Source organism: Bipolaris zeicola (genome assembly GCF_000523435.1).
Source record: "Bipolaris zeicola 26-R-13 unplaced genomic scaffold scaffold_8, whole genome shotgun sequence".
Taxonomy (NCBI): domain Eukaryota; kingdom Fungi; phylum Ascomycota; class Dothideomycetes; order Pleosporales; family Pleosporaceae; genus Bipolaris; species Bipolaris zeicola.
Genome location: NW_006912057.1, coordinates 268,624 through 286,204, shown reverse-complemented (window position 1 = coordinate 286,204; position 17,581 = coordinate 268,624). Strand labels below are relative to the sequence as shown.

The 17,581-nt window shown below is 51.4% G+C and overlaps 11 protein-coding genes across 11 annotated transcripts; 7 read left to right on the top strand and 4 right to left on the bottom strand.

Moving 5' to 3' along the window:
• Window positions 1-262: 262 nt before the first annotated feature.
• Window positions 263-532, bottom strand: COCCADRAFT_84009 (uncharacterized protein; the record flags this gene model as incomplete). The annotated part of the gene is made up of 1 exon (XM_007709471.1): window positions 263-532. A coding segment is annotated over one exon (270 nt), but the record flags the coding sequence as incomplete, so codon positions are not given.
• Window positions 533-1,647: 1,115 nt separating this feature from the next.
• On the top strand, window positions 1,648-2,655 carry COCCADRAFT_22477 (uncharacterized protein; the record flags this gene model as incomplete). Its single annotated transcript, XM_007709396.1, has 1 exon — window positions 1,648-2,655. The coding sequence occupies one exon, from the start codon at window positions 1,648-1,650 to the stop codon at window positions 2,653-2,655; it is 1,008 nt and encodes a 335-aa protein (XP_007707586.1).
• A 565-nt stretch (window positions 2,656-3,220) lies between these two features.
• On the top strand, window positions 3,221-3,646 carry COCCADRAFT_32818 (uncharacterized protein; the record flags this gene model as incomplete). The annotated part of the gene is made up of 2 exons (XM_007709422.1): window positions 3,221-3,554; window positions 3,606-3,646. 2 exons carry the CDS (start codon window positions 3,221-3,223, stop codon window positions 3,644-3,646), a joined length of 375 nt encoding a protein of 124 aa, XP_007707612.1.
• Window positions 3,647-4,113: 467 nt separating this feature from the next.
• COCCADRAFT_83995 (uncharacterized protein) lies at window positions 4,114-5,167 on the top strand (the record flags this gene model as incomplete). The annotated part of the gene is made up of 3 exons (XM_007709470.1): window positions 4,114-4,364; window positions 4,420-5,084; window positions 5,136-5,167. 3 exons carry the CDS (start codon window positions 4,114-4,116, stop codon window positions 5,165-5,167), a joined length of 948 nt encoding a protein of 315 aa, XP_007707660.1.
• Window positions 5,168-5,338: 171 nt separating this feature from the next.
• COCCADRAFT_1159 (uncharacterized protein) lies at window positions 5,339-6,360 on the bottom strand (the record flags this gene model as incomplete). Its single annotated transcript, XM_007709377.1, has 2 exons — window positions 5,339-6,148; window positions 6,208-6,360. The coding sequence occupies 2 exons, from the start codon at window positions 6,358-6,360 to the stop codon at window positions 5,339-5,341; spliced, it is 963 nt and encodes a 320-aa protein (XP_007707567.1).
• Window positions 6,361-6,759: 399 nt separating this feature from the next.
• Window positions 6,760-8,533, top strand: COCCADRAFT_32815 (uncharacterized protein; the record flags this gene model as incomplete). The annotated part of the gene is made up of 3 exons (XM_007709421.1): window positions 6,760-6,921; window positions 7,014-7,614; window positions 7,662-8,533. 3 exons carry the CDS (start codon window positions 6,760-6,762, stop codon window positions 8,531-8,533), a joined length of 1,635 nt encoding a protein of 544 aa, XP_007707611.1.
• Window positions 8,534-8,714: 181 nt separating this feature from the next.
• On the bottom strand, window positions 8,715-9,932 carry COCCADRAFT_84056 (uncharacterized protein; the record flags this gene model as incomplete). Its single annotated transcript, XM_007709469.1, has 1 exon — window positions 8,715-9,932. One exon carries the CDS (start codon window positions 9,930-9,932, stop codon window positions 8,715-8,717), a length of 1,218 nt encoding a protein of 405 aa, XP_007707659.1.
• A 766-nt stretch (window positions 9,933-10,698) lies between these two features.
• On the top strand, window positions 10,699-12,427 carry COCCADRAFT_32813 (uncharacterized protein; the record flags this gene model as incomplete). The annotated part of the gene is made up of 3 exons (XM_007709420.1): window positions 10,699-11,399; window positions 11,449-12,249; window positions 12,304-12,427. The coding sequence occupies 3 exons, from the start codon at window positions 10,699-10,701 to the stop codon at window positions 12,425-12,427; spliced, it is 1,626 nt and encodes a 541-aa protein (XP_007707610.1).
• Window positions 12,428-13,287: 860 nt separating this feature from the next.
• Window positions 13,288-15,185, top strand: COCCADRAFT_22470 (uncharacterized protein; the record flags this gene model as incomplete). Its single annotated transcript, XM_007709395.1, has 3 exons — window positions 13,288-13,334; window positions 13,444-15,048; window positions 15,101-15,185. The coding sequence occupies 3 exons, from the start codon at window positions 13,288-13,290 to the stop codon at window positions 15,183-15,185; spliced, it is 1,737 nt and encodes a 578-aa protein (XP_007707585.1).
• Window positions 15,186-16,500: 1,315 nt separating this feature from the next.
• COCCADRAFT_84047 (uncharacterized protein) lies at window positions 16,501-16,656 on the bottom strand (the record flags this gene model as incomplete). Its single annotated transcript, XM_007709468.1, has 1 exon — window positions 16,501-16,656. The coding sequence occupies one exon, from the start codon at window positions 16,654-16,656 to the stop codon at window positions 16,501-16,503; it is 156 nt and encodes a 51-aa protein (XP_007707658.1).
• A 23-nt stretch (window positions 16,657-16,679) lies between these two features.
• COCCADRAFT_83949 (uncharacterized protein) lies at window positions 16,680-17,111 on the top strand (the record flags this gene model as incomplete). The annotated part of the gene is made up of 1 exon (XM_007709467.1): window positions 16,680-17,111. The coding sequence occupies one exon, from the start codon at window positions 16,680-16,682 to the stop codon at window positions 17,109-17,111; it is 432 nt and encodes a 143-aa protein (XP_007707657.1).
• Window positions 17,112-17,581: the final 470 nt, after the last annotated feature.

The following is a 17,581-nucleotide window of genomic DNA, read 5'->3' as shown; positions in this document are numbered from 1 at the left end:
CGTCTCGTGGAAGAATACTCTTTGTCTCACTACGATCTTGCCATGACGAGAGCCGGAGTACTACCGAGGGGGGTTTTGTTAAAGTCACAGCAGATATTTGCTTTATTGAACGTCGCAGAAGAACAGCAGCATCATTCCGAATTGCTACATGAGAGTGGAATGAGATGAGAAATCTCTTCTCCGATGCGCACAAGCCATCCAACTCCCAAAATAGGTGAGCATAGACGAATATTTTTTCTTCGTCAGGAAATACTTCCTTGGGTTACTGTCTCATTTCCCAACAGGGGGGCCCTCCCCATATTTTCTGACGTGAAGAATTGACCACCAGGCTCAACGAATGTTGAATTGTGGGGCATAGTGGAACACAATCAGTTCGCATCCGAAGATGTGAAAGATTCACATATGTAGGTGTATGTGTATGAGCGGTAAAGGTCCCTGAAGAAGTCCGCGGAGTTGATATCTTATCGACGCCTATTGGTGGGCTGAGAGATAATGCACTGTAATATGTTATTGAAATACGACATCTATATACTTCTCGGCAGTTATGGGTTGAAGCGATGACAGTCTTTGGACTTTAACCGGAGCGACGTTATCGATCTGAGTTGGAGTAAACGGGTCACCAGTGCTCGTACAAAAATGTGAGTGATAACCACCGTAGGTAAAAGTAACATCTGGGAAGCGAGTTAGGTCAAGATTTATATTGTGTCATTGCACTCTTGTAAGACGGGAGCATCTAACCATGTATATACACTACGAGAGACTAGCCTCAATAGAGAGAAGCAAGGGACGTTAGGAAATATAACAAAAGATATTTTGCCACCAGCACCGGGCAGGTAACGGATACTAGTTACTTGAAACTATTGCAAATACAAGAATGACATTCCAGTCAGACTAAAGGGTATAGTGTATTCAGTGTAGCCCCACTTGTCACGAGGCATGTTGGTGATACTCGACCCTCCATTAACCAAACGCCATGCTATCAGTTCACTATCAAATACGCCCGGACATTATTCAAGTTTTCAAGTGGGTCTGCTATTAGGCAGACCCAATATCCAACACTGCATGAAGACGACGCAGCAGAGTGTTAGGTGCAACATGAGTTCGGGTCAAGATACCTACCTATGTGCTAACTCCGCATTCTGTCTCCCGCACTAGTACGTTTTTGGTCTAGCGCCTCGCTGCACCGGTATTGGTCATCCTAAACTTACCCGCACTCGTCCTTTCGTCATATTTGTAAGCTTTGAACTCGCTCCTTCAAACGTGCGAACGGTGACATAACCAACGTCTTTTGTATAAGCGATGGTATAATGGTAGTTGTGGTTCCTTGGCGTCGGCCTACAGCTCTATGTTTTGCCGTAGGGCTGACCAAGCTCGCGCACTTCGCTGTTGGTTGTAATGTAAGAGCATTTTGAGTAGGACGCCTTAGAAGTCTTACATGTATATATTCGCGAGAATGGCTGCCTGGATGGGTATCATACAATCAGTTCACAATCATCATCACTACAGTATAATCCACTTGCGCAGATATCATAATCAGCTTCAACTTGAATAGAATAGATTAAAACAGCTTACTCCCTCAACACACATCAAAGTTACAACTTCTTCTACCCAACCCCCTAGTATCTCATATCATCTGTCCTCTCCCAGATGGCCACCACAATGCGCGCATGGCAATTCAAAGCCTCATCGGGACCCATGGAAAAGAACCTCTCCATCCCACCCTCAGGCCTCCCCATCCCATCCATCAAAGACGATGAAGTCCTCGTTGAAAGCCACGCAACAGGCCTCAACGCAATCGACTACAAGATCCTCGAGCTCGGCCTAATAACACGCCTAGTCTTCCCCTCCATGACCCCCGGATTAGAAATCTACGGCCGAGTCACCAAAACCGGCAGCAAAGTAGCCAAGTTCCGTGAAGGAGACGTAGTATTCGGCTCGATTGGCCCAGGACCCAAACACGGCGCGCTCGCAGACTACGTCCCAGTATCTCAAGACCTACTCGCAAAAGCCCCAGAAGGGCTAAAGGGAGACGACCTCGTCGCCATCGCTCTCGTCGGCATGACAGTCCACACTGGTCTGGCTCCGTATGCGAAACCCGGCAGCAAAGTCTTCATCAACGGCGGTTCCGGAGGCACAGGTGTAGCGGCGGTTCAAATGGCGAAGATACTAGGCTACGAAGTCACGGCGTCGTGCTCGACGGCGAATATCGAGCTTGTCAAGAGTCTGGGCGCTGACAACGTGTTGGATTATACCACTGCGCCAATCATCGAGCAACTGAAAGACAGGGGCGAGGTGTTCGATCTCATACTCGATAATGTGGGTGCGCCCGCGAATCTGTATCGTGCTTCTACTCCGTTTCTCCGCGCAGAAGGCAAGTTTGTGCAGGTAGGGCTGGGCGTGAGCTTAAGTGGTGTGTTGCAGCTGCTTGGCAATAATATTGCGAGTTTGCTTAGTTGGGGGAAGAGGGGGTATGTGTTTGTGGATGCAAAGCCGAGTACGGCCGTTTTTGAGCAGTTGGCCGAGTGGACGATCGAGGGGAAGCTGCGCGCGGTTGTTGATTCGACGTGGGAATTTGGCGATGTGCCCAAGGCGTATGAGAAGTTGAAGACGGGGCGGGCGAGGGGAAAGGTTGTTGTGCATGTCAAGGAGGATTGAGATTTTGGGATTGGGGGAAAAATGATTTGTTTCTTTGAGCGAGATCATGTTTGCGATATCTATTAGTTTAATTCCGGGCATATATGCCTTTGATACCTTTAATAGACCTAATTGAGCATCTCCAACTCCTCACTTGAGGAATGAACATGAACTACAAAAGGCTCCAGATAACATTCTCAAATCTCATGTTTCCCCAGGTGTAACATAATAATGCAGGGAGCACTATACATGGCTTGGCAGCTGAGCTGCTGCGAGGTACTCCATGGCACGGACCTTCCTGGTGTAGTCCGCAATGCGATGAAACCGAGAAACCTAGCATTTAGCCATTATCACTATCGTGAACACAAATTAGTTGAAGGAGTATCCGGCAATAACGCCCAGGAGCAATAATTGAACTCGAGGGCCTGGAATCGTCTCAATACTTCCACTGACCGGATCACAGTGTGTATATAAACTTGCAAATAGTCCACTTGAAAGAAGCACTTTTCACAGCTCCAAAGGGCATTCTCACACTTTCTCTTCCTCTCAAAAGAACAGCCATCTGTGCTCAAGTCGTCCGGAAAAAATGAAGCCCAGCAACGCAATCCTCTTTCTGCTTCCCCTCGTGGCAACCGCAGTACCACTGAGCAGCCCAAACCCGGGCGCAGAAGCTGTTGCTGAACTTCTTCCTAGAGCCGACGCCACGTGCTATCTCCACTCGGAGGCACTCCCTTCTCAGGGCTGTGACACGACGCCCTTCAGTGGCTCACGGAAGAGGACGGTCACGGGTGGCGATCGCTTTGGCGTACGCTGCACTGCTCGTGGAAAGCCTTTTGGATCTCAAGGGTACACCAAGTGGGATTGGGTTCCTGGGTGGGGATGCTGGATTTGGGCTGGATGGACGCAGATTGGATGTGAGAGCAAGTTTTGGAACGTGAGATGAAAGTAGGCCATGAGCTAATGATCTGCAGACGGCCTTCCTTACTATGATGATTACAGGAGGTGTTTGTAGGATATTGAAACGAGGAAACTCTATGGGAAGCCATAATGCGGGCACATAGTCACTTTGGATGTGATGATGTTGTCACCATTGTAGTCGATGGAGCGGGGATGGTGGAATTGGGTTTTCGCCAGTTCGCCAACTTATGAAAACAATTTTGGCGTATTACTAATACAAGTATTGTTTGTGGACTGCTTCTAATGGTCAGTCTCTTCTGATAACGATTGGCTACTGTTCTGTCGAGACGCTGTTATATTTTCCGTAATCAATAAAGTCTCGGTACGTTCTCAGGCTGAAAGTTTGTGACTGTGTCTCTTCGTATCATTATCTGACAACATTTTCCAAAAGATGTAGTTGCTGTGACATGAGTCGCAAAAGCAGACAAGATAAAAGACCGGGAAAATGCGGCATGACGTTGGTCTTGGCGCTACAAAAAAGTTCGGAAGCTTTCCGAAATCCATCAATGTCAAACTTTCAACATGCGCACAATATCGAGGAGTGCACAACCTCTGTTTGCGTCGCTTAGCCCTCTAAAGCAGACAAGTCGCATACGCGGACTCAATGCGACGCTCGTGCCGTCATGGACGCGCTCATTCCACGCTTCTGCGAACTTGAGGGCCGTTGACCTATCATACCGACTTCACGATGACTCGGGCAAGGCCAAGGGCGATCCAATTGTGATTATACACGGTTTGTTTGGCAGCAAGCGAAACAACCAGAGTGTTGGAAAGTATGCGCAAATCACTCAACACTTTCATTCGTAGTCAAGACTAATTCACTCCCAGTGCAATCGCACGCATCCTCAAACGCCCCGTCTACGCCATCGACACCCGAAACCACGGCGAATCCCCCCACGACAATGTCCACAACTACACCGTGCTCGCCGAGGACGTCGAAGCCTTTCTAAAAAAGCATGAGCTGAAAAACTCAACTCTGATAGGACACTCCATGGGCGCAAAAATCATCATGACAATGGCCCTCCGCAACCCAGATTGCTGCGCCAACATCATCCCCGTGGATAACGCACCCGTCGACGCGGCGCTCTCAAGCGACTTCCCAAAGTACGCAGAGGGCATGCAAGCCGTGGAAAAGGCGCAGCCCAAGAGCCAAAAAGAAGCAGACAAAGTCATGGAGCCGTACGCAAAGGATCTAGCCGTCCGCCAATTCCTCCTTTCAAACCTTGTGCGAGGCGCACCCGGCGAACCCCTCAAGTTCCGTATCCCCGTCCGTATTCTGACCAAAGCCCTGAATAACATGGCCGACTTCCCGTTTACGAATCCCGATGAGGCATCGTTTCATAAACCTACGCTGTTTATTCGAGGCACGAAAAGTCACTATGTGAGCGATGAGACGTTGCCTATTATCGGGCGGTTCTTTCCGAGGTTCGAGCTTGTGGATATTGATGCGGGGCATTGGGTTATTAGTGAGAGGCCTGAGCAGTTTATCAATGGTGAGTTGTGTCTGTGATGTGTTGAGAAGGGAACGTACTAACGTGATGTAGCGGTTGTGGAGTTTCTGCAGGAGAAGGAGTAGATACCCCGGTATTGGAGTGATCAATTTTATTGATAAATTTCTACCATGAGTTTTTCTTGTTTTCCATAGATAGCCTTCGCGCTGCGGGGCTTTGTGTCAAATATAGAACTAGGGGGGTATCATTCTTATGCCAACTGAGAACATACTACTACAATCACTCACTGCCTTCCTTTATCTCCGTGAGGTGCCTCCAAACCCAGTACTCTCATGTCTAGTACTGGAGTAGCTATCTCCAGACGAACTCCTCGAGCTTCCTTCACCACCATTATTCCAGCGACTCCCACTTCCACTACCACTGTTGGAACCCCATCCACCACTCCTACTACTATTACCCCTGTTAGCAAACTGACCAGCAGCCCAGCCAGCAGCAGCACCACCCGCAGCACCAGACCAGAATCCCGGTCTCCAGCCCTGGGTAGTTCCATATCCCGACTTGGAGTTCCTGGGGTCATTCTGGTAGTACGGTGGCGGCGGGTCATTGTTATCGTCATTGTAGCCTCCTCCCCATCCACCACCACCGCCACCTCCTCCCCAACCAGGTCGGTTTCCACCAACAGCGCCACCATTCTGTGCTTCAGCGCGGTTCCGCAATGCCGAATAAATCATCCAGAGCACAACGCCACCGAATAGCATCCAGAACAAAACTCCCGCAACCTTCTCGCCCGTAGTCCGCGGGCCATCACGTCGATCGTCGTCGTCGTCGCCCTGCCATCCGCCTCTTCCTTTGCCATATCGCTCGCGACCCTTGTCGGTAAGGATGAGTCTGTATTCGACTCCGCAGCTGCCTTTTAGGATATATGGGTCCTCGGGGTAGTCGTAGCCTTCGCAGATGACGTCTGTGGAGCCGAGTTTGAATTCTTCAGGTAGGGAGGCTGTGCAGGTCCACTGGATGGAGTTCTCGTCGTAGTCGGAGCCGCTATTCTTGCAGCGCATAATCTCGGGCTCGTAGAGGCCGCGAGCAGAGCCTCCGATGCATTTTAGCTGTAATGTGTATGTTAGTATTTTCAACTAGCAGTGCTATGTTTGGAATGCTCGCGTACCTGGGGGATTGGATCAACGCGGCGCGCAGATGTTTGCTGCCCCTTTCGCAAGGTAAGACTTTGAATATTGGAAAGCTTGACTTTGTCTGATCGGAGAGCTTCAGCGCCACTGGCGGCCAGCAGCACCGGGTACAAGAAGTTGGAAATATGCATGTCGTTTGAAAGGAAGCCCTAGGCGATGAAGAGTCTCAACATCAACATGTAAAGGTACGTAGATTATCAAGAACTTCACAGGTGGCAACAACACGTGTCAGGACACGGTAGTAGTAGAAAGAATGCCTTGCGCGTACCAGGAGGGCAGTGTTGATTCTAGAAACTCAGCGTGGCGGCGCCAGCCAAAAAGACCCGATGACGCACATGTCCGCGACGCACGTCCCCGCCCCCCTCATACCCAAGACTAGCGGCGCCATCCTACGCTACGGCGGTAGATCCGGACTAGCGGCGTGTGCGTGCTTCCCGCTCGTGTAGGTCGACATAGCTCGCCGCGTTAGACATGGGACGAACAAACTGTTAGTAGCGAATCCCACGGAAGCCTCGTCAACAGCATCAACCATGAAACAGCGCATCACATACATAGTGCACAACTCCGACACCTTCTCGCCCGAGCAACTTGAAGTCGGGACCGACAAGCGAGGTCCCGTGTTTGCGTTGAAGGGCATCGAGGCGGCCAAGGAACACCGTATCACACTTGGGTTGGATGAGCTGCCTAAAAGTGTACGTTATTCCATCTAACCCTATCTTCCCAACCTTGTTTTATTTTCTCAAAGATGAAAGGAGATGAGCTAATATAGATGGAGGGGATACAGTTGAAATTCTTCTTCTCACAATGGCATGAAATGCATCTGCGATGGCAATCGCCCAAATCGTACATTGCAACTCCGCCGTTTACGTCACGTGTCTCGCCGGGTCTGCATGCCTTGTTTACGCCGCTGGATGATACGGCTGACGATGCGTTTTGCCTGGCGCTTCGTGAGTTGGTGTCGTCTGAGTTGAAGTGTTCGACTATGTCGCAGAGTGCGACAAAGGTGCCTGTGCTGTCTGAGCGGTTTGCCATGTCGGCTTCCTTGCAGTTTTATGGGCATCTAGGGGAGATTTATGGGATGAAGGAGGATTTGCAGCGAGTGCTTTGTGGGGGGAAGGAGAAGGGGTATTGTGTGGATGTGGTGGGTGAGTTTGTTACGGCGAGGTATGTTGATGTGGATTACGATACCATTTCACGGGCGGTGGTTGTGACTGCGGGATGGCCGAACGCAGGCGAGAGTGGAAATGGGTGGACCGATGAGATACGGTTACCGAGTAAAGACGCCACGGTTGAGATAGGAGTACTGAATCTGGAGGGAAACACTGATCCCGAAGATATTCAATTCGGCGGTTTCCTGACGGTCTTGGGCGAAGACGAGAAACCAAGTACGTCCTTGACATACAAAAAAGAACTCAGCTAACTCGAGCAACAGAACCCACGCGCTTCCAAACCCCAACCCGCCACTATCCCCATGTCGCCCCCTCCAAAAACCCCACTGTCAAACCATCCCCCCACCCCCTAACCTACACCACCAGCCTCAACCAACCCACTGGCCTCCACCCAACCCTAACTCTCACGTTCCCCGCCCAAAACCTCACAGCACCAGCCCCCAGCTGCAAACTCCACACCTACCTAACCCTCCCCTCCTACCTCTTCATCGACCAATACCAATTCAACGACTCCCTCTTCCTCGCCTCCAAGCACCTCAAGCGCCTGCGCTCCCTATCCGGCGCCACCGACCTCGAAGCGCCCGACTGGGCCGTATCCCCCTGGGGCTCATCCGCCTTATTCGAACTCGGCGTCCCTAAACCCGAGAAGATGGAGTATCCAGAGGTCGATGTCGGTCCCGACGAGAACGTCTGGGAGGGCTTGCCGACGCACAAAGAGATTCCAGAAGGCGACTGGAACGTTAGTATTCCGCTGCATACACGCTACCTACCTGCTGCGCCGAGCACGCATGCCACGTTGCCGGTGCCGTGGCCGGTCGTGTTTTGGGCGTGCAGAGCCGAGTCCGGGGCGCAGCATCCGTCGAATCCGTTTGATAGGGTGCATCTTGGGTATGAGGCCTTGTTTGGGCCCAAGACGCGGTTTATGACTGTGCAGCCCAAGGTCGAGGGCGGCAAGGAGCTGGTGGAGTGGATTGATGTGCCGGTGTTGGATACAAGGCAGGCGGAGTGGGTTAGGGCGGGGACCATGGGAGTGGTGTTTGTGGCGTTTTTGGGGTTGTGTTGGGTGTTGTTTGGGGGTGGGGCGAAGAAGGCAAGTACGGGAAAGAAGGAGGGTGAGGGGAAGAAGACGCAGTAGTGGACATCACTGTAGAGTGGTTCAGGAGATCAGGTAGTGTTGAAGCTCAGTTTGCTCCCTCGCTGTCATGCAGTATTATTATTTGGGTATCTCTTCTCTTGCTATACATGGTTTTCCGATGTCCGGGACGACACGTCATGAATTCCCAAACTATATTCAACTTCCATTTCATCAGGCCTCTCTAAACTACCGTCACGGGTGCGTCGACAGGGATGCTCGGGATGATGGGCACGGGGGTGCCTGGGAAGATGGGGTGAAGAGCATAGACTGGACCCGCGCTGTCTTCGCCGTCAAAAAGCATCAAGTTCTGGATTGGCTGTTCGCGCTGGCCCAGCACGTTAATGACATCTTGTGCCAGTTGGCCGCCCAAGAAGGCTGTGACGGGCGCCAGCTCGCTGCCCAGATTCTGTAAGAAGCTTCTAAGAACATCTGCCCTGAGGGTTTCCGCAGGGAGGAGAAGCTCCTTGTGCTTAACATTGGCAATGGTGGTGAAGAGCTGAAGATCCTGAGGGGTGTGGGACGGGTAGATGCCATGACCGTTGCGCTGGTACTCCCAGAGCGCACGTACACATGTGAGTAGTGGGTGCACCCTCTTCAGCCTCCTGGGGTTGTTTGCAATATCGCTGGGCAAGGGAGAGTCTTTGGCCAGCATGAGTGGGCTGTAAAGTTCCTGCTTGGTGACAAGCTCAACGACCTTTCCATTCTCCCTCTTTACCTGGACGTCCTTGACGCGTCTGGTTGTAGTTTCCGGGCCAATCTGAGTGTCGCGATTACTCTTTTCGCGCTCAATGACAAAGTTGTGCTCAACAAGGTCGGCGAAGATGTAGCCGTACATGCCATGGGATGCGCCCACGTAAAAGGGCTTCTTTGCTATGCGCGCGCCTGCGTTGAGGGCCGATGTGGAGAGAAAGTCCATGTCGGTGGCTATGATGACGTCGTAAGCAGCATAGAAGCCGGGATCTTGCTCCATGCGAATGTCGGCCGTGATTGTCTTGACAACGACGCGTGGATTGAGCTTCTCGACCTGGGGCCTTGCAGCTTCGGCACGGTTCTTGCCTACATCGGCGTCGCTGATGAAGAAGGACGCGCCCAGGTCTTCTTCCGTGACATTTTCGTGGTCGGCGAGGGTGATGGAGCCAATGCCGGCGAGGACGAGGTTCTTTGCGATTTCGTTTGCGAGGGCTTTGATGGAGACAAGGAGGATGTTTGCGGTGCGAATCTTTTGCTGGGCTTGGACGCCCCAGAGGCGGATCTGGCGGTCATAGAGGGCGATTTCGTCTGCAGAAATCTGACTGGCCTGGGCAATGGCAGCGACCGTCTGACCAGCCGCGTTTTCGGCAGGGAGAGCGCCATTGGCTGCGGGCGGAGGTATCGCGGCGGGCTCGGTCAGGTCGACCATGGTTTGTAAGAGGGCAAGAGTAAGAGTGGAAGTGGATGGGGGAGGAGAAGGCGAGGTCTGGGCAGAAGAAGGCAATTAAGCGGTGGTATGACGTGGGTGAGGCAGGCCAAGTGGAGGTGAGAGGCAGGTTGCAGTGCAGTCGCCAACTACTACCATGCCATGTATGTTTGCAAGGTTGTAGACGTAGCAGATTGACAAAGTATAATTAGAGCGTCGGAATGGAATGCGGCTCTGCAGCCCACTTACTCCACATATACTTACTACGTACTACGTAGCCCCCACCCCGCCACTGGCCACTGGCGACGGGCGAGGGCGAGGGCGCTGATGGTGGACGGCATCAGCCACAGCGTGTGTGAGAGGGCATCCTTCACCCTGCCTGTCTGCCCGCCCGTCCCCAGTTCCCTGCTCGCCCGTTGCCGAGACCAGACATGCGGCATCCATAGTGTCCGCATCCATATGTAATAGCGCATTCTGGTCCCCAACTCCAACGTCGTCGATACTACTCGATACGTATATACATCTCCGCCCACACCTCGCCCTATACCAGCCTCTGTTCTCCACGCCCGATCTCGCCCTCTCCCCTCGCTCATGCTCAGCCGCGCCGACGTCACCAGCCATGCCTAGACCACCCCCGTCGCCATCGCCGCCCCCCGCAACTTTCCCCTTCACCACCGGCAGCTTCGACTTCCCCCATGCCTCGCCCTCGCCGCCAAGGGCTGCCCGCCCGCCCACCACATCGTCGTCGTCACGCAATGGGCCGCGCTCCATGACGAGCCAGCAGACTGCCGCGCTCCATGAGGCGTCCGCGGCCGCACCACCGCGAGAGCCCCCCAGGCGTGCGCGCGCTCGCACATCCACCCGACGAGGCCCACTGCACCGCATTTTCGGCCCTCCACGTGACAGCGCTGTTGCTCCCGATAATTTGTCGCGCCGCCCTCCCACGGCCAGCCCCAGCCGCCCCCGGGCGACACCGAGTGAACGCTACCTCCGCCGCTCCCAGGCCCGTATTCGCGAACAGCGCTCGGCCGCCATGGACCTGACCAACGACATGCCAGACTCGCTGAGTGACGTGCCCATCAACAACCCCTTCACCGCCAATGTAAATGCAAACATGCTCGCCCGCCCCCGGAGCCCAATCGTCCAGGTCAACAGCGAGCGCACCCACAAGCGCAGGAAGCTCCACCACGACACGACCAGCCCCGCCGAGTACATGTGCTTCAAGTATGGCCACAAGGGCCAGGTCGTGCCAGGGCGCCTGCGTATGGAAGTCGTGAGCTGTGACGGCGGCGAGCATCGCAGGGACAACCCCCCAGGCCTATACAGAGTCCAAAATGTCTTGAGGAACGATAAGAGTGTCTATTGCAGCGAGAGCTCACAATGCAACCTGCTGCTGAAACACATTGGCGAGGCCCCTTTTGCCCTAGAAAAGGTCGTCATTCGAGCACCGGACCGTGGATTTACGGCTCCGTACGTGTCTCCTGTTGATCGTCTAGTCCTACTGCTAACCTCGTGCCAGTGTCCAAGAAGGTCTTGTTTTCGTGTCCATGTCTGCAGATGATCTCTTGTCGGGCACATCTGCATACAGTTTGCATTATGATAATCGCTCCCCCCTTATGTCCCCCACGCCTAGCCTGCCCAACGAAGACAACGAGCAGATATCTCTGCGGGAGGCCCTTGAAGACCCGTCCGTATGGCAGTACTCCCGCCAAGGCACTCAAGAAGACATGGAGGAGCGCATCGAGAATCTTCGTCTCCGCAGTGAAAGGCTAAACGCCGAATCCGCAAACTTGATATCCTCATTGCGCTCGGACTCAGACCGTCGACGCATATTGCGTCAGATGGTCGAACATGAAGACGAGGCCGAAGCCGACAACTGTGACCATGTAGCAGATGATTCTTACAGCCCTGCTGCTGGCATTTCGGCTCCTACCCCGCCACCCTTCACCGTCACAACAGCGGTTAGCGAAGATGACGAGTCGGACTCTAACGAAGAACTTCCTAGTGCTGCCATCATGGCAGACCGTCTACGAAGAGAGAGTCGTTGGCACCCAGAGAGCGACGACGAAGATGACGAGACAGTTTCGCGTCCGGCATCTATCCGTGGACCACCCACGTTGGGATACAGTCAGTACGGTAGCGAATGGAGAGAACGGAGAGAGCGGTACATGGAGCCAATTCGTGCGTCACGCATCACTGCACCTAGTCGCATCGAGCCATCCGAGCGCACCACAGATGCTGAACCACCCATTGCTCCGCATGCACGTTTTTTTATTGCAAAGAACAAGAACAAGATCACTATCAAGTTCCACCCAGCCATGTGAGTTTGAAAACAAATACGTCAAGATGAACCATGCTGACGCTGGCTATGCAGTTCCGGGAGGCATGTTCTACTCAAATTCTGGAGTCCCAAACGTGACGGCAATATTGACATTGAGAGTGTTCAGTTCTACGGCTATTCGGGTCCTCGATATTTTCCCGCTATTCAACCACGGTAAACTGCAAAGCTTTTGCTATTCACGACATGACTATCCGTCTCTTGTCAACATTTATATTTGCACCAAGGATTAGACAATCGTGTCAAATGGGACAGCGTAGTCTATAATGTCTCTTGAGGAACTGCACATGACACATATGGTCTGGGCCTGTGCCTACAACCATGTACGAAATGATACCCAGATACAGTGTATGACTGTAATATTTATAGGAAAAAAATAAAACAGCCTTGTAAGATGATTTCTACCATGGTATGATGTGAATGTCTACAAAGGCTGTTGAGTAATGTGTGTAATGAGTATGGCAATGGTAGCATCGACGCTTAGTTTACCCGCTGCGTGCTTACGAGGGAAGGAGCATTAGAGCAACTAAATCACGTGATTGCCCTTCGAGAAGAAGATTCGACCACAACGGAACACCCGACTTTCATCTGACTCCTCATACCAATTCGTGGCGAGACGTGTTCCTCAAAAACTTGGTAGTTGTAGAGAATAATCGAAATAGCGGAGTTATGAACTACAGCCTAACGAGGCTGTACCAAGATAAAGGGTGCGTATCCTGGTGGTTTCTCCGCACCAACGGTATGACCTTTGAAATGCATTAGGCTGGTCGGAAGTACATCTCAAGCGCCACTCAGAAGTAATACCATATTGAGACATCTATGAGGAAGCTGTACGCGCTGTGGCTGGCGGCTACGGCCTCCGCTGATCACCTAGCCTTGGACAACTCTTATTCCCTGTCAAGCAGGCAGCCGTTTTCTGATTTCCTTGTCACCTTCAACAACTCCTCACCATGGAATAAGCAACATGTTTTACCAAAATTCTAGTACTTAGATTGCCCACACCAGCGGCTCTTCCAGTCTATGTCCAGGAATTCGTCGATAAGTTCTTCGCTTAAACATGTCGCCAAGTCAGAAACGGCGCCGACGTGGCTTCCAATACCGCCCTCTGGAACCCAATGGTTTCAGATAACTAGAGCTCATTCCTGGAAAAAGTCTATCCGCCGATATTCATTGCAGGCTTCAGGACTATCAGTTAGATTCAGCACCGCCATACGAAGCTCTCTCATATACTTGGGGTGTTGAGGAGAGTACATGCCGGATATCATTGAACAGTTTACCCTTCCACATTCGACCAAACCTTCGAGACGCGTTGCGTCGCCTGCGGCAATCTTCAAGTACAAGAACCGTTTGGATCGATGCAATATGCATTAACCAAAACAACGAGGACGAGAAAGGCGTCCAAGTACCTCTAATGGGAGACATATATACTAGAGCAGAACGTGTAATTGCTTGGCTTGGTGAAGAGACATTCGATAGTGGGGTAGCTCTTGACTTCCTTCCATACTTGGCCGCCGTTGCTGAATTTGATAAGGAGTCAATCTGGCTGTTACACCTTGAGACCGACAAGTTTCTTCGACGAATGATGTCCCTTGTTCACTTGTTCTCCCGTCCCTGGTGGAAAAGAATGTGGAAAGTCCAAGAAGTGGCACTAGCTCTGGATGTCCTCATTTTGTGCGGCTCTCGGCGTGTTCCCTGGTCGATATTCCATTCCTCCACCATAGCATGGATGAATATCGGGCACGAACCGCTGCATTGGAGGTTGAATATACTTCAAAGAACTGCACTTCGTACCCTCGGCATGCTCGTCTCTGGCTTTGCAGAGGCATTAACAAGACTGCGCCAAGCACGTCAGATGAGTTCTTCCCCGCCTGAGCTACTCAAACTGTCAAATCCCCTATGGTCATTCAAATATCGATCGGTAACCGATCCTAGGGACAAGATCTATAGCCTTTTAGGCCTTCTTGGTGACCACAGAGTTCAGGTAGACTACAATAAACCATTCGAGGATATATACCTATCGCTCGTCTCCTCGTTCTTGTTGGAAGACAAAGGCCTGGATTTGTTTCGCTGGATGACTGGAGAATACTATGAGACTAGGAATTCACGTCTTCCATCTTGGGTTCCCGATTTTGGTTCGAGATCTATCACACCAGTCTCCTCTTTTCTGCCGAACCAAGATGTAGGAGAGTCGCAGCGAATATTCATGACAGCTGGGCCAGACCGGTCAAGATCATTTTCTGCTATTCAGTTTGGAGATGACTCTCGTACATTAATTCTCCGAGGCTGTCTGTTTGACGTGGTCAGTCAACGCGGATGGGTTTACCCCTCCCCAGATGATATCGGTCTTGCTGGCCGCGCAAATAGACCGATCCTTGGCCGCTGGAAAAAAATGGCTATGAACACTCTGAATAGAACGTACCATTCGCCCCATGCGAAAGAGGATGCCTTCTGGAGAACAATTTTGACCGACCGGCAGATCGAAGGGCTTCATTTCGAGGAAAATGCTGGATGGATTCCTGCACAGCGACTCCCCCTAGATGCACAATACATCCCACCCAAAACCACGAAGGAGGAGGAGGATTTGTTGCAAGCTATGGAGAAACGACAACTTTGCTTGAATAGCCGAAGGTTTTGTATAACTAAGAAGGGTCATTTCTGCTTACTGCCACCGACCGCTTCCGAAAACGACAAGATCTGTGTATTACTGGGCGGAGAAGTGCCCTATGTACTAAGGCGTACCGATTATCAAAGCCAGGGTACATATACGATGGTGGGAGAATGGTGAGCTGTCACCTCACTGCGTATTATTTTCCGTCACTGACTGGGCCATTAGTTATGTGCATGGAATCATGGATGGTGAGGCTATTACCGACATTCTGGAAGGCAGAAACAAAGGGGATATCTTCAAGCTTCGTTGAGGGTGACTCTGTTTACGAGAAATAATGTGTAAGAATTTACGTCACTCAATGTTTGGAGCCTAGTGTACTTATTTCGTTTCTTTTAGAGCAACAGCGTTTTTTGCCATGAACGGAAAGTACAGTAACGTTGCGCAAGTAGCCAGAACCTACTTCACATGATTGTATGTATGGACCGAAGGAATAAACTTTGTTCCGTTACAGGGATTGTCCCGCTATGGTCGGATGCATGTAACTCCAAAAGCCTGGCTCAACAGTACACTCAACCTCATCACTAATACAACGACACCCAGCAGTATACGAACGTATTTCGGGAAAATTGCCTGACAAAGTGGGAACTGATGTTGCACAGGCAACCGCATTTATATATGACTTAGGTTGGCGTATATCTATACACGGCTCGAGCGGCATTTTGCTACTCGCCCCGCCACCGCTACGTAACTGCTGCGCCACGATATTGCTTATACGCTGCTCGCACGGCCCAAGCCTTGTTCGACCTTCCCATGACGAAGGTAACCAATCAAGCCACAGACACTATGCTGTTTGCATAAACGCCTTAGCCTATGAAACAAAAGCAACAACGCTCCGCTCATCGCCATGGAAGCCGACAGCATCATGTCCTGCACAAGCCATGCTTCGGTCGAACCTTTGACTTCTCAGATTAACCACCCATCGTGTCGATACGCAACAGTAGTTTGAGTGGGACTAGAACAGTGGCTTCTGCAACTAGATGTCATTGAAATGGAATCTACTAACGACCCGTTCCAGATGTTGTACAAGCTGCTGTCACTCAAATACTGTACTGGTGGACTATCTGCACCCGATGAAGCGTACTAAGCTTGGATCGCATAAGTGCTGTTGTGTTTGTGCAGAAACAGGTTATACCCGAAGACGCGTCTCCGTGGGACACATCACATGTTCGATATTCGACTAAGCATCGTTCTACCAATCGTACCGCTAGACAATGTAGCCCGGAAATGGCTCAAAGCCAGAAGGCGTATATTCGGCCGCGCCACTGCAACTAGCCACACATCAATCTTCTAGCCTCACAAGCATCTACGGCCGAGCCGTTGGATGACTTACCTCTGGATGTCTGTTTGTTTGTATGCATGTATGTACAGAATCATGAAGAACATGGCCAAACTCACCCAGATTCCACTCCACACAGTTGACCGCTAGGCTGTGGGGTACATAGGACAAGCTTTCTGTGATCAGCACGATCGCTCGGCTGTTCGGCTGGCGCCATGCTAAAGCATACTAAGCTCCGCGGGCCAGTCTAGGCACCGCCACACTTTGGGTGGAACAAGCAATTACATTGTTAGGCTCGACGATCTGGGCATGATTCAACAAGCGCTTGGGGCAGAACCGGATATTCCGGCTTCGCGTTTGGTACTGGGAATGCAATGCAGTAAACAAGGCCCCAGCAAGAAACAGAACAGGAAATATGTGCTGGATAAATAAATAAAAAAATCATGGTATAAGAAGGGCCCCCTTCTCATGCTCAGGCAAATATCTAAGCCATCCAACTCATCATCCATCCTCCAGTCACTACAAAAAAAACCTCTCAATCTCACACATACATTCACTCTCTTGAATTCTTTTCAAACAAAAACAACAACAACGCAAAAATGCTCTTCACCAAGGTCTCTCTCGTCTGCGCCCTCGCGGCCTTCGCCACCGCCGCCGACGTTACCATCACAAGCACCAAAGTCAACACTGCAACTGACACCAAGACGGCCGTCGTCGTCACCAGCACCAGCACCAGCACGCACACTAGCACACACACTAGCAACCCTGCCCCCACCATGTCTGCCGGCGTTGCCGTCGGCATCGGTGCTATTGGTATCGCTGCTTTGGGCCTGTTGTAAACACATACACAATTCACCCGTTTTTTTCTCTTATTTTACAATTCTGGAAGAGGGGGGATAGCATTGTATGATATAGTATCGAAGGGGGGTGTTGTTTGTTGGATACGTGGGGGGGAAGGGTAATGGAGAGAGAGAAGGTGCATGTATATAGGGTGCATGGATTAATGGAATGTTTTTCATCATCTGGAACTTGTTTGCCCTCTGTTTATCTGACTGAGTGATTTTTTTTGGTGGTGTGGCTGGGACGCGTAAGCTGGGTTGCACCATCGACTTCGTACGAGATGTGTGTCGTTCTCGTGTTTCGTTCTGCATGTCGTGATTGGGTAAGGGGGTCGCGTCAATTTTTGTAGCAGAATGGAATACATGTGATGTGACTTGACGGGCCGCCTGGGTTGGCTTGACATGGGTCCGTTTCCTGTCAGTTAGCTGTTCGTGCTTTCTTTCTACGCTTACTAGCGGTCAATTCAAGCTTTGTGGATGACATGTGTTCCGTTCCCTCTTGTCCTTTCCTCAGCTAACATTCTCTTTTCC